This window comes from Crinia signifera, chromosome 7 (genome assembly GCF_055691185.1).
Source record: "Crinia signifera chromosome 7, ASM5569118v1, whole genome shotgun sequence".
In the NCBI taxonomy this organism is placed as follows: Eukaryota; Metazoa; Chordata; class Amphibia; order Anura; family Myobatrachidae; genus Crinia; species Crinia signifera.
In genome coordinates this window covers 91,410,131-91,426,282 of record NC_139223.1, presented here as the reverse complement: position 1 = coordinate 91,426,282, position 16,152 = coordinate 91,410,131, and the positions used below count along the sequence as shown (strand labels likewise).

At 43.0% G+C, this 16,152-nt stretch overlaps 1 protein-coding gene across 1 annotated transcript in view; it reads left to right on the top strand.

Annotated features, from left to right (window-relative positions):
* Nucleotides 1-13,652: 13,652 nt before the first annotated feature.
* Nucleotides 13,653-16,152, top strand: part of CAVIN2 (caveolae associated protein 2) — a 56,320-nt gene continuing 53,820 nt past the window's right edge. The window contains exon 1 of the mRNA XM_083153495.1: nucleotides 13,653-14,476. Coding sequence (XP_083009621.1) covers nucleotides 13,979-14,476 — 498 coding nt within the window. The 5' untranslated portion in view covers nucleotides 13,653-13,978. The remainder of the gene's footprint in view (nucleotides 14,477-16,152) is intronic.

Below are 16,152 nucleotides of genomic sequence, written 5' to 3'. Positions count from 1 at the left end.
GCCCCTCACGCCCCTCTACGCCCCCTGTGCGGCGTGTAAAGAATACGTGCGGCGAAATCGCCTGCACATGCGCAGAGTGACCTCTGCACATGCGCAGACGATAACCATCGGCGGGACGTCCGCATGCGGAGAAATCCGCACCGATCAGAATAAGGCCCCATGTGTGCAATATAATTCTATGTGTGCTAGCGTGTGTGCTGTATCAGTCCAGAGGTTCCATCATCTGTGCCGTATTATTATACAGTATGTGTGCCATATCAGGTCAGGGGTGCCACCATGTGTGCAGTATCAGTACAGGAGTGCCGCTATGTGTTTTGAGTCAGTCCAGGGAAGATGCCCTTTTATTTTAATTAGAAAGAAGAAAAGTTTTTTGGTTTGTTTTTTTTACTACAAGTGTCCCATATAATTTCAGGGGAGCTGCCCTCTTTTTTAATTAAAAGAAAAAATAGTTTTGTTTTTTTTCTTACTGCAAGGAATGTTAAGTGTGCCACATCAGTCCAGGGGTGCTGTATCAATCCAGGGGTTGGTAAATAGATTGTGTGATCAGTGGCAAACGCAGGATTTTTAGAGGGGTGTTTTCAAATGTAATCCAAAGTCTCCCACACTGCAGCACATTGAAGTAAGTACAGGAGTCTGGGGGAGTGGTAACAGCCCTGAAAATTAGACTTTTTATACACTGGATACAGTATGGAATGCAGTATTAATATGCAGGGGCGGATCCAGGATAAAATGACAGGGGGGGCACCATGATAAAAGAGGGTTTGGGTGGGGGAGGGGTGTGTTAGTGGTGCCAGTGTACACGCTAAGAGAGCAGCAGAGAGAGGGTGGGAATGGGATTAAAAATAGGCCCTGACATTTAAATTACGCAGGCCCACCATGGCGACAAAAGTGAAGGATTAAGTTGTGCGCGTGGCGAAGGCACCCTCCGGAAAAGGGGGTGTGGCCACTCAACAGGGCGTGTCCTTGAGAGTAGTGTAACACACCAAAATTCACATAATGCCACACGGATTGAGCCAAAAATCATAAAATGCCATATGGATTGAGCCAAAATTCACACAATGCCACAGGGATTGAGCAAAAATTCACATAATGCCACACAGATTAAGCCAAAATTCACAATACACTTCATAAACAGGGACATTGTCCACCAAAGGCGCGCATTAAACATTTACACCATAATGTCCATTACAAGTTAAGTTGCACGCCATTATGTCCATTATGTATCATGCCAAACACCATAATGCCTATTAAAAATTATGCTACATAAGTGCTGCTTATCTACATGCTCATTACCAAGGGTTCCATGGTCATTGCGAGGTTTCATGCTCGTTGCCATGTGGGATTACATGCTCTTTGCCCAAGGGGGAATACATGTTCGCGGTAAATGGGGGACAGCTGCCGCCAGGCAGAAGTGATAGCCACTGACAGTGGCAGAGTCTGGCTTTATTCAGTGCACTACAGGTCCCGGCTATTTGAAATAATACCCCTTTCACACCAGAAAATGCATTCCCAGGTTGGCCCCTTTTACATCAGCCTAGTCCCTGCATTTTCTGGTGTGAGGGGGAGAGAAAACCACCCCTCCCCCCCTTTAAACAGTTTTCTAATTTAACCGGCTATATCTTCGGACCCATTTATAAGAGACAAGTATCATATTGAAGAACTTTTGAGTGCGCTTTGAATGATTTTGGTCCAGTCAAAGTGGAACGTTTGGTTCCAGAGTAATCTGCCTTCAAAGAACATGAACAGCCATGAAATTACTTTTCAAAAATAAAAAAAACGGTTTACCCGCAATATCTTTGTAACCGATTGACCGATATGGACCAGCCTGGTATCTTCTTGAAGACCCAGGGATTTGGAATTGAATGAGATCAACCACAAGCTTCTGTGATGCCAGGGGGGGAACTGGCAGCCATCGGAACCAAGTGGGGGTCAGAATTATTGGGTCCCATATTATCCTATGGGGAAAACATTACAGCTTTGTCAGACGTGCCCGGGTGCCCCCCCCCCCCCCGAATCCACCAATGTTAATATATAACAGTACAGATGGTCTGTAGTAGATGCTGATTCAAACATTTAAATAAGATATGTGGTCAGGAAAAGGTTAAACATGCATAAATAAATAAATACACAGATATAATAGAAATTGTACTGTACATTTTAAGCTCATATTCTCCCACCACATGGTAAGGCTCCTGTCTCTTCCTCCTGGCAGCTACTCCCTGGTCTATTGTGATGTTTGAGGGCTCAGATCAACACACAAAGCAAACTTGGTACAAGAAGCTGCTCCTAAAGGGCATGTGCAGCAGCTCAGTTTTGTCCCTTACACTGATGTGGTGGCAGCTCTATTGATCATATTATATACCAGTGCTATTGTTGTCATAATTTAAGGCACTTGCGAAGAGGAGGGGGGGTTTCTGTGCAACCAGAAACCCCACCTGCGTTTGCCTATGTGTGATCACTCCATTGGACATTTGGGGGAGGTAATGGAGGATTGTGTCTTTTTGGTGTTGCCTAGACATTCATAGCTGGAGTGTCTTAGGAAAGTCACTCTAAAGGTGCGTACACACTATACGATATTTAAAATTATATGCACGATAACGATCAGTCATAATAAAAAAAAAGTGCATATAGCGTTAATGATTCCTGCTTGTTAGTGATGCCCTTTGTCATCTGTGGTCACTGACAATATCGTTTGTGAAATCGTTCTAGTGTGTATGAGATACTGTGTTGTTTGAAGTGTTGTCTAGTGTGTATCTAGCTTAAAATAGTTGCTCTGATGGACACTCCTAAATCCATCCCCAGACTCCTGTGAAACTAGCCACTAAGAGTCTGGGGGTGGGCTTAGAATTGTGTGAAGCAGTATTCAGTGCTGTCGATCCCTCTGGGAACCATCCAGCACATATATTGCATACATGATCACATGTATGCTTCTATGTGCTGAGTAGTGCTAAGCAGTCCCCCATGTACTACATGGACAACACTGCAGCCCAGAGGCTGTAGCCACTGAAGATACTAAGCAGCGGCGTAACTATAGCACCGCAGCCCCCCCCCACCCTGGGGGGGCGCTGTGCATAAGGGGGCCCCGGGGGTTGCGGTTCTATAGTTAACAACCCCCACCCAATCCCCCGCAGACTTACCTATCGTGCTGGTCCGGCGGCTCCATTCTTCTGCTGAGGACCACCACAAAATGTCCGCCCCCATATAGCACACAGTTCTCTGAAACTGTCTGCTGTATGGGGGCGGGCATTTTGTGGTAGTCCTCAGCAGAAGAATGGAGCACGATAGGTAAGGCTGTGGGGGATTGGGTGGGGGTTGTTAACTATAGAACCGCAGCCCCCGGGGCCCCCTCATGCACAGCGCCCCCCCACGGTGGGGGGGGGCTGCGGTGCTATAGTGGCTGTGGGGGATTGGGGGGGGTTGCATAGGCGGCGAGGTGGCGGGGCGGCAGGGCAGGGCGGTAGGGGTGCTTGGCGGGGCAGCGGCGAGGGGGGCGCCCCCCCCCTAACAGCGGGGGGGCACCCAAAACGTAGCTACGCCACTCATACTAAGGGTGACATGGCTAGGAAAATACCTGATCAATGAGGCTGACATTTCACTAAAGGGATAATCTGTGCTTCACATGATTGGTCTGATTCTGCAACACTAAATTCACTGTCACTCTCAAGTATTCATACTGTCCTGTAGCTCTGAAAACTGTCCATGACGAACACTATTTTTTATGTTTTTGGCTTTAATCAATTCTGATAATTGCTGCATTTGTTTGGATCTAGATTAATCAGTTAAACAGTAGCTTTTATAATCTTCTAGTTCCCTTTTGTGGGTAACCACAAATTGATTGTTTCTCTCCTTAGCTGTAGTTCTTTGTCCTTGTTTCTTTCTCAATAGAGGAAATCATTCAATCAAAGTTCTGTAGCATTTATTAAAGCTCACTATGAACATATCATATCATAATAATCCACTATATCTAATTATTGAGTATTAGTAAATAATTCTAAATCCTTTAAAGGTTTTTATTATTCTGGTAATAATTAGAAAATGAATAAATGCAATAAATAGTCTACAGTACTGTATTATCTTTTTTTACAATTCCAAAGCTTGCGGTACCAGTGCTTTAAACTATCAATGCTACCTGTATTGTGCAATTGTTTTTAACAAACTTTATTTCATCATTTGTACATTTATTTATTTATTAATGTATTTATTATTTTATGAAGCGGTATATTAAATTGTACTTTAATTGACTTATTCATGTGGAAAACTGTAGGTTTCCCTTATTGGAATTATACAGTATGTCCCTTATAAACACTATCTTCCATACTCAGAGGCATAAATTTACCCAATAGCTTCCGAGCAAGTGTTATATTGGTGCACCACCCTTTAAAAAGTGAAACAAAATTCTGGCCATTCCGGAATGGCCAGTGGGCCAGGGTCAGACTCAAAAGCATTCACATTCAGCATTCTGCAATAGGTCCCATCTCACAGTCAAACAGCAGCAGTAGGTGCACCATCACTTGCTGCAACACAGGTTGAGTGATACCAGACGGAAGCTATCCTGTCCCCTACTGCAGGGTGTTATCAGAGATCCTGGGATAAAGCCAATAAACTATGTGGGTGTGCCACAGAGCTGCATTGGAAGAGCAATGGTGAAATTTGGATCCCACTGTGAACCACCAGGTGCTGCTGTACATGCAAGTGCCCCTTCAGGGCTTGGGGCCGGAGGCAGGCAACCCCATTGCCTCTGGGAGCTATGCCCCAGCCTATACTGTTGATATCCCTCTTCAGAACAAAAGTTTTAAAATGTTATATACTGTACTCACAAATAAATCTGTTCCAGCATCCCTGCACTGCTACCCATTTGCCACAGCCACTAATCGACTGGTGGCATGAATGAAACCCTACTTCACTCCATAACCAGTGTACATATAAAACCATTAGTATGGCTTTACCCAGGGCCACCAAGAGATATGTCAGGCCCCAGTAAAATTTAGGGGGTTTGGCCACCTCCTGTGATTAGGCCACACCCCCAAATTGTTTAGGAGGGTGAAAAAACACTCTGAAATGGAGGGGGAGTGTTATTGTCGTCGTTCCTCCATAAACAGCAGCACAGACACACCTACAGCATGTGCTGCGCTGACAGCAGGCTCAGCATGAGCTCTCAAGCTGTCAGTGAGACGCACATCCTGAGCCTACTATCAGCATGAGAAGAATAAGGACACACTAGTATTGTTGGTCATTATGTACCATATCTGAAAGGTACATAAAGTACGAGCCACAAATAGATCCCCCTGCATATTTATATAGCTTTGCTATATTTCTATTCGAAGATTGTATTTTAATACATTTTTTTTTTGTATTTTAAGATTGCAGATTGGAGTTTATAGTAATCTTGATTGTTTTCATTATCAGCTTTAGCGCTATCATATTTCCTCTTTGCACTTGTACCCTTTGCACTTTTGTTGTGGGGTCCAGGAGCTTGGGGAGCCTAAATCCCACATTGATACCATACCATAATAAATCTGATTCCGAAATTTTGTGTATACTCTGTTACCTAACAACAATACAGATTATTTCTATTATGATGCAATTCACTTCCTGGTACGGACGTGTCACGTGACCAGGAAGTATCTATATTCAGCAGAGAAGTCCTGTACCATAGGTCTATCATGGAGTGACGTCACCCATGACTCATACAATGTGCATGTGACCAGGAAGTTTTTTGTATTCAGCAGAGAAGACCCGAATCATATGTCTATCACGGGGTGACGTCACCCGTGACTCATACAATGTGCATGTCTCCTAACAACAAGAGACGCTACTCCGGCAACAGTCTTATGTCCATAATTATGGCACCGATCGCGGACATCTGTGGTCTGCTTGTGGACTCCCCGTAGATGTGGGGGCTAAAGGTTGGATAGGGTATCCCCCTGTTCATATTGAACAATTATTCTCTGTTTTAATATAAGTAATTATATTCTCTATAGAACAGACTCGTAATATGGTCACATGATCTGCTACTTAATTAATTTACAGATGTGTATGTTTGTTTATTCATTCGTTTTTAGTATAATTCTTATTATTTACCTTACTATGTGTTAGAAATAACTGCCTCCTTATATATTGACTATTGAGTATGTATTTTATATGACGGTTCTCTTGATAATAGAAATAGTTCACACAGGTGAACCAATTTATGTGATTTACTGAGTGGTATATATCCAGCTACCCTGCCTTCATTTGGCACTTGCTCCTGAGGAAGCCGGAGGTTATAAATTATCCAAAGAAACGCGTTGAGCTTTTTAAATATATTGCCATACTGGGACTCTATCATCTGCAATTGAACTGTACTACGTTCACCTTCATTGGACACCTGAAAGACTAGAGGACTATCTGACACATTGGTTAAGTGGTCTTACAAACATTTGGGATACCTAGCCCGATCCCTAAGGACCCACACCAGAGGACAAGTGAAAGGATATTTCAACATGCAGAGACATTGGGTAGATCAAATCATCTTTCTATAGCTAACAAAGGAAATTCCATTGCTTTCTTCAAAGCTCCATAAAACATATGGAGATCATAACAATGGTAATATGCAAAAACTCTTACCCAGTTTTTTATTAATGAGTGACTTATTTCAACAAAAAATATTTGTTATTGATTATACCACCCTTGATATAACTTATGTGATTAATTGATTTTTAGAAAATATAGCGTTTAAAAAAAAAAAAAAGAACTAATTACCGCACTTGTAGTAAAACTTAGCAGGTAATGTTAAGGGGCGTATGAGATGCATGCTACTCCTCTACCATTGGACAATTAGGTCTGGTCTCTGTAAGTTGACTGAGAGCTACATGAGTGTAAATTTCAGTGAGCGTCATGCATTAGCCACGCCCTCTGACGAAGTCATTCTGACGAAACGCGTTAGGGCGTGGCCTGCTGACGCTCACCCTGTTCACCGTGCTGACATTGGGTGGTCTCCTCGACGTCAGCCTCGCTTTTGCTGCACTGCAAGCCAGCATGTGGATACGGACAAGCAGCGTGTGGATACGGACAAGACTCTGAGACAGAAGGATCCCCGGGTGCCCAGCTGTATTGCCGTGGTATTGTTATTCTCATGCCGTGTGGTAACCAGCCCACAGTGTCTTTTATCTTGGTACGGGTCTATACTGTTTGTACCTGGAATTGAAGCTTTTTTATCTTCATTAAATACTCTTTTAATGCACTATGAAGCGCTCCTTCTCTTCCATGTTGTTTGTACAGATCTGTTAACTCCTTGGATCCTGGAGTTTGTTGCCTTATGAGAAGGAAGCAGTGGCTATATAATAGTCTAAGTGCTTTAACCCCTGTTGGACTGCACAGGAGCTTTCTTGGACTGCTGGTCTAGAGAACAAGTGAATATTCAGCGCCTATACTTGTGCTTTCTATTTTGTTGATATATATATATATATATATATATATATATATATATATATATATATTTATATATATATTTATATATATTTATATCGTTATTTTTCTGCTCATCTTTCTGGACAATACATTGTCTACCTCCTTGTTTCTTTGTTTTTTCCTTGTGTGTATTTTTAGGATTGTATTCCTTTTAAACTGATAGGTTTGTATATATTTAAATTTTATTATACGTTTGTAACGGCAAATTTTCTACCACTTACATAGATTCATTCATTGCCCCTGATGAAGTCCTAAGGGACGAAACGCGTCGGAATGCGGATTTGTACTGTATGTGGCACTTTTGGAAAACCCGAAACTGTGAATGAAATCTTATTGCTGGATAAACCTCCAATAAATGTACACTTGTTTTTACAAATTTTCATTGATTTATAATATGTACAGCCACTAAGTGGTATTTTTAGTATAGCGCACCTCTATTCTTTCTTTCTATCTCTTTCCCACTTGTGCCTTTACTAACAGCGAGGTACTATAGAGGTGCTGCTCCTCTAAGCGCATTATTGGGGCCACTACTCCTTTTCTCTCTCTCTCTCTCTCTCTCTCTCTCTCTCTATATATATTATAGTATTATATTATATTACTGTATTATACTGTAAATTGCTGTAAATTGCTAACACTGTATAGCATAATATGAACTGAGGGTACTGCAATGTGGCATAATGTAAATTGGTGCACTGCATTATGGAATAATAATAACTAAGGGCACTTGCTGTGGAAAACACTGTATCATAGCATTTTGTATGCAGATACAGCAATTTTCTCACACAGATTATAGGCATGCCATATATAATTTTAATCAGAATAAGCTGTTTTTGTATCCTTTTCACATTAATTTGCAAATAAGATGCATTTTAATGGGAAAAGACACATTAAAAGAGGGTTGGCATTACTGAGTCACATGGCACTCACAAGTTATGTGTAGTGCGACTTGTAGCGCACAGAGAATAGATGTATGTGAACACGTCTAGTCTTTCTTAAACAGGCTAATGAGATTACATTTTTTTTTTTTGGCTTGTGGTTATGAAGTAAAGTCTCAACTGCTTTAGTGAATGTGGTGAAGTTAGATAGGAAGGATTTAATGAAAATAACTAAGGGAAAGAAAACAACAGGAATACCGTTAAACACCAAAAAAATTTAGTGGGTTAGTTGTCCCAATATCAATTGCTTGAAAAAACCTTCATAAAATATTAGGGAAAAAAGATCCCATTATTTTCAAAGATTTACCTGATGCACCGGTATGTGTTTTCAAAAAAGCTCCAAACTTAAGGCCCATACACACTTGCCGACTTTAAGCTGAAACTCGCTCAAAACAGCCGTTTTGAGCGAGTTTCAGCTTAAAGTCGGCAAGTGTGTATGGACCACCGATGCCCGACTAGCGATTATGCGCGCTCCCGCATCATCGCTAGCAAAGTGGGCCGTCTGCTGGTTTTACCAGCACGTCTGGCGATGATGGCTCATATTTGAGCCATCATCGCCAGGTGTGTATGGCAGCCGGGCTGAAAGATGAGAGACTTTCAGCCCAGCTGACCGGCCGCTCCCGCCCCCCGCCGCCGCCGCCCTCACCGTCGCCTCCTCTCCCCGTCTCCCCACCGGTGTATACTCACCCCGCCGCCGTTCCAACGCCGCCACACTGCCACGCTCCGCTCCTGCGCCCGACAGTCTCCCCGGCCAGGCCACACAGAGTCAGGCCGGAGGAACGCCCCGCCCCCGGCCCCCGGCTCCCGGCTGACATATGCATGCAATCGGACATGGATGAGATTTTAAGCCAGTAATATATAGATTGCTGGCACATGCCAGCAATCTATATATTACTGGTACAACTGGCCACCAATGCATAATGTATAAGCCAGTAATATATAGATTGCTGGCACATGCCAGCAATCTATATATTACTGGTACCACTGGGCACCAATGCATAATGTATAAGCCAGTAATATATAGATTGCTGGCACATGCCAGCAATCTATATATTACTGGTACCACTGGGCACCAATGCATAATGTATAAGCCAGTAATATATAGATTGCTGGCACATGCCAGCAATCTATATATTACTGGTACCACTGGGCACCAATGCATAATGTATAAGCCAGTAATATATAGATTGCTGGCACATGCCAGCAATCTATATATTACTGGTACCACTGGGCACCAATGCATAATATATAAGCCAGTAATATATAGATTACTGGCACATGCCAGCAATCTATATAATACTGGTGCCACTGGGCACCAATGTGTGTATATATATATATATATATATATATATATATATATATATATGCCAGTAATATATACATTGCTGGCACATGCCAGCAATGTATATATTACTGGCACCACTGGCCACCAATGTATAATTTTTATGGCGGCAATGTATACATTGCCAGTGCAGGCTAACAATATATACATTACCCCAGCAATTAACATGTAGGTAAGCGGCACTAATGTGGCATATGTAATAGCCATTACGGTGTGTGATAATGGGCATCATGGTGTGTTGCATAATATTTAATGGGCATCAGTGTGTACCATTATCTGTAATGGGCATTATGGTATGTGACGTAGTGTGCATCACGGTGTATAGCATGCATTATGGCCATCGCAGTGTGTGGCATAACATGTAATGGGCATTACTATGTGTGGCATAATGTGTAAGTGGCATTACGGTGCGCAAAATAGATTTTTTAGCAAAGATAATAAAAAAAAAACACTATAAGGCCGATCAAGAGGCGGGCAGTGGGTGGTTAAGGAGTGGGCCACTGTAAGAGAATATTTCAAAACAAAGGTGGTAACCCTTATTATGGCAATAGATTATACATTGTTGGCGCAGGTGAATGGATTTCCCCGGGTGGGGCGCCGTGTACTTGATCGCTGGGCTATGAATATATGCAGCCCAGTGATCAGTTTTCAATCAGGCACCAAGAACAGAAATGCACTGAAATAAAAGGGCAGTTGCTCCCACCCTTGGATTTCGAACCCCGCCCATTATGTAAATAGCCTTTTTGTATGAAAGATTTTCAGCAAAGTCTTTCGCCTCCTGAAAATCTCTAGCTCTTTGGGGAAAATAGCTCAGTGTGTACGCACTACTTTGGTGAAAGATTTATCTTTCAGAGATTTTGGCAAAGTCTTTTGAAATGAAAATCTCTAAGTGTGTATGGGCCTTTAGAATAAAAATTGGTTAAAAGTATGTGCACAACTTCACCAACATCTCTACACTAATGGCATGCAAATATCCCCGCCCAGTCTTCTCTCATTTTATAATCTCTATTGTGTGCACCTGTCTTTCTGCTATTTCCTTATGGGTATGCTAATGTCACCCTCCCTATGCTAATCACCTTTCTTACCTCCACAGCCTCCAATCCTCCTCACATATCTCTACTACACTCCCCTTCTGTTCCACTGCCTAGGTGTCGCCCTTAACTCTAGGGTTAGGTGGCAAAGTACAAGGGTTAGGGTTAGGCTTGGGGGGGCTTAGGTGGCAGGGTTAAGAGCACACCATTGTGATAGAACTTAGGCCGTGGGGTGAGGGAGCACGTCAGTATGATAGATCGCAGGACGCGGGATGAGGGAGCACATCATGGTGATAGAAAGCATGCCGTAGTGTGAGGCAGTGCATTAGTTTGAATGAGCTCAGGCAACTGGGTGAGGGAGAGCGTCAGTGTGATATAGTGTAGACTGCAGGGTGAGGGGGCGCATCATTGTGATAAAGCGCAGGTCACAGGGTGCAGGGTGAGGGAGAGCACCAGTATGAGAGAGGGCAGTCCATGGGGTGAGGGAGCACTTCAGTGTAATAAGGGGAAGGCCGCATTGTAAGGGAGCGCGTCAAATATGATAAAGCGCAGGTTGCAAGATGAGGGAGTGTCTTAGTGTGATAGAGTACAGGCCGCAGGGTGGGGAAGCGCATCAGTGTGATAGAACTGGCTGAGGGGTGAGGGATCGAGTCCATGTTACAGAGCCCAGGCAGTGGGCTCTGCAACACTGTTATAAGGGGGAGAGCACCAATTCCATTTCTGGTACAGGGCACCAAAATGTCTAGTTACGGCTCTGCATGTCACGGTTAAGGCCCATACACACTGAGTAACTTTGAGCTCAATTTTGTCGTTTGAGCTGTTGTGCGTGCTCCCGCATCATCTTTGGCCACCACCGCTCATCTGTGATTTTACCAGCAGATGAGCGATGGGATGACGGCTTTCTATAGTGCTCTGCTATGGAAAGTCGTCCACCCCGGGAAAATCGCTTAGATATGCAAAAATTGCTTAGTGTGTATGCAATAAGCTATTTTCAGCCCAGAGGTTTTTTCCATCTTCTCTGTCCATACACGATGGGCAAAATAGCCCAGTGTGTATGGACCTTTACATTGTTATGTCTAACCAGAAATCTGTGGGTAGTTTCAAATGTATGCCTTGAATCAAGATGATAAATTTAAGCTAATTATAAGAATTTATTTTTACTTTCAGTCTGTTCCAATATTTTCAAACCATGTTGAGCACAGGCTATCGCTCAGTGACAACTCCTGCCCCCCTGCTATGTACATAAAGACGCTGACAATATTGTCAGATTGAGCTGCATGTACAGATGATAGGTGGGGGGTCAGTAACGGTGCGCTGGAGTGCGCATCGTTAATGATATTGAGAGTACACACTGTCAGATATTCGCGTTGTATTGTTATCGATATTGGTACAGGTTGAGTATCCCGTATCCAAAATGCTCGGGACCAGGAGAATTTTGGATAACGGATTATTCCGTATTTCTGAATATTTTAATATTTCAATTATGCATTTTTAAGTATCTTGCATGTATGCTGTATAAACACATAAAATACACACAAATATATTTTATTACCACATAAAATACACACAAATATATTTTATTTGTTCAAAAAACAAGGTTTCAAAACATGAAACAAAATTTGTGTACTATCTCAGATATTGAAATTGAATGCCAAGCAGTAATTTTCTTGCACATGCCAGTTACATATCATGTCACCAGTAGTGCTGTTACAAATGTCCCCAGTGAGTTTTTAGCAAAAAAATATTTTTTTTTTCACTTTCTGGAATGTATGGTTTTCGGAATAATTTGGATAACGGATACTCGGATACGGGATACTCAACCTGTTTCATGCATATCATACCCAGCTTAACAGTTTTAATGTATGGATTATTTTAGTGTAACTGTGTGCTGCAGAGCTAATAGCTTTCCAAATTGCCACAACAAAATATTGTGCATAAATAAATCCCCTGATACATGTAGAAAGTTCTCTCACATATGTAATCCAGCTGAAACTTAGGCAGTGATTCAGACCTGACCCCTCAGGTCGGAATTCGCTACCCCGGCCAATGTTTGGGGTTTACAAACCCCTGGAGCAACCGCCTTCCGTGTTTCACACTCGCCGGGGCATTCGCTCAATAGTGGGCGGGAAAAGGGCATGCATGGGGTTGATTCAGGGGACCGCCAAGCGTTTTAAATGCAAGCCATAGAAACACTATGGTTGTACCCCTGCGAATGCAGGCGTGTCCATTGCCTGGTTGGCATGGGTGGCTGACATCACATGATGCCAGCAGCCACCCGTATTTCGGGTTTGGTGGGGTGGCGTTTACCTGGTTGCTAGGCAGCGATTATACAGTGCCCAGCGAGCAGTTATGAATCAGGCCCCTAATGCAAAATAGTTATATACAATCATTATATGAATAGTTTATTGATATTTAATGATTTTTCTGCACACATACTAATCTGTCTGTTTGGCTAACCTGTTATCAGTTTTACAATGTCTGATGTTGGGGAAATGTCCCAGAATGCTCTGCTATAGAACACTTAAGCAAGATAATTATAAATATACATTAAAGCAAGCCCTGCCCACCAAAACAATCTCTGTGAAATGTGAGATTTTTAACCTACATTTGTAGAAAAAAAAAGAAAAGAAAAGTTTTGGTTGTGTTAAAGACATCATGATTTATTCCCTTGGCAAATGCAAACAATACTTCTCTCTGAAAATAACTTCATCCAGGAAAAAAACATGTTTAGTGTTCCAGTGTATCATAGCAGCCAGCCAAAAGTTTTCCCCTGCAGCCAAGAGAACAAGAGATGGCTTTTGGCCAACATAGGGTGTTTTCTGTGCCTGCATTAAGTCATTCCTGAACTATGGCATGTTAAAAAAACATAAACCTGCACATCTAGGAGTGCCGTGAGATGAGGGTACGGTACGGGTTGCACTCAAACACTCCCCTGGATCTAAACTTTACTTTTTTGTAGTTTGGATAATTCAACTTTCACCTCCCACTGGGTGGAGCAGAGGCTTAAAAGAGAAGCTGGAATGTAGTTGCTGGCAGTGTTCAGCTGCAGCCTAGTGTACTGTGTCTCATTCTGGGCCATCTAAGCAAACACTAATCAAAGGAACAGAGGAAGAGAAGAGAACATCTGCTGCTCCTACAACACTTTACTTACCATATATCATCAGAAACCACAACAGGACAATTCAGGAGTCACAGTGTGTGATCTGTTAACAGTTGTGAACATGGAAGAAGATGCAATTCAGATAGAGAAGAACAATGAAGACTTTCAGAAGGGTGGGCATCATGAAAGTCAGGAGCTGGTAGTGCCCAGCCACAGCCCTGCAGAATCACCATGCTCTAGCCCTACTCCCCAGCAACTTGTGGCTGCAGACTCCATCAAAGACAGCAATCAGGTTAACGCCATCACAGTTCTCACCCTGCTGGATAAACTAGTTAACATGCTGGATTCAGTGCAAGAGAACCAGAACAAGATGGAGAAGAGGCAGATTGACATAGAAAACTCAGTAAAGGGTATCCAAAATGATATCACCAAATTATCTAAGAGTCACACCTCCACCAGCAACATAGTCAGCAAACTCCTGGAGAAGTCTCGCAAGGTCAGTGCTAACATGAGGGATGTCAAGGATCGTATGGACAAGCAGACGGTGCAGGTGAAGAAGCTGGAGAGCAATCACAATCAGCTTCTCAGAAGGAACAATTTTAAAGTCCTAATCTTCCAGGTCAGTTCCATATATAATATACAGTAGAATCATTTTTGTTACAATACAGGACAGTTCTTCCTTGTTACGGTGCGCCACTACCTGTTCTGCCCAAGGAGCACAAGCTGGTACCCTATGCTGCCACTCCCTTCTTACTGTGCCCAGTGTTTACTTTCTAGCTCTTGCTATGTTACTGGTTTGTATCTCATATTATTAGATCAGAGTTCAGTTCTATTTGTTTAATTTGACCAAATAATAAATTAGATTGCTTACAGTATTATGTTTTTTTTTTTTTTAAGTGGTAATCCTGAAATGACTATAAAGTATTTATATTAGATTCATCGATGAGTGCAGTAATGTGCTCAATGTATGGATTACGTAGTGGAAGTGTATAGTTAAATATTTACCCTAACAAAATGAATTGGTAAGGCAGGCACCAAACATGATTCGAATGGGTGTGGTCTTTGGACAAAACCATACCCCACGAACACCGTAGAGCATCATGGGAATCATAATCCGCAGTATATACTGTACAGGTAATCATTGCAGTTGCATTGGGATTATTGTAATTTTTCTCACTATAGTGACCGTTTGCATTATTATCTGCCACCAACTACTGGCTGTTATATCGCTCTATGCAATGCAATCCTTCTAATTGTCTTATAAAATACAAAATATAGTGGCAACATAAGGGTTTAGCCAATTCAGGGTTACACTTTTTTACTTTGTAACAAATATTTATTTAGCAGACAACAAGGCCACTGTAGTGTTACTAATAAGGGGATGTCTTCTGATAGCATAAACTCAGTATGACCCTGGCTGTCTGACATTGTATACATAGACAGTACCACCTTTACAAAGCACAGCGGTTGTGCCGTGCATATTTTCTTGGTGTTGTATCTCAAAAGCCACCTTGCGCACTTTAACACGCACATCTTCGCTCTTCTGCCATGAGACTGGACATAATGCAAAAGTATAAATGTCAGTCTACATCAATTTAAAATACTTTTCTATTCTCCTGTTCAGATTATTGGGAAGTTCACCTGCATTCCTTGAGTATAGACCAACCCTTCTGGATCCCACCCACTTCTCTAGTGTGTGTGGTCTGGGGCTTGATGACTCAATTTGAAGCAAATAATTCTCTCAATCCCTTGTGCAGTGGCACAAATCACAGCATGAGGCGGGGCAATAAAATCATACAATTTGTTGCAACATGCCCCCAAAAGCTCATACGTAGATAACCCTTAACGGCAGGGCCACTCTGTGGGGCAAGGGGGGTGATGTGGCCATTGCTCCGTGCGCGCGTGCGGGGGGTGCCGGGTGAGGGGATGCAGCGTGCGGGCATTGCTCCATGGGAGGGGGGATCGGCCCTCACCTCCATCCAGGCGGCCCGGCGCACAGGGGGGGATGGTGCCGGGTGATGCGGCCACATCGCTTGGGGGGGGGTGTCGGGTGAGGGGGGGAGTTTCCGCTCACCTCCATCGGGGGGGGGGAACCTCCTGCTCCTTTCTTCTGCCCTCCAGTGCCCGGCGCCCTAGGCAAATGCCTAGAGCTGCCTAGTGGTGGCGCCGGCCCTGCTTAAGGGGCATACACACATAGAGATGTGTGCTAAGCTATTTAGGGTAGGTGATTTCCCTGTGTCCAGATCGCCCATGGAGAGCTAAGCAATTTTGCTTAAGAAAAATAAGGGCCGTGTA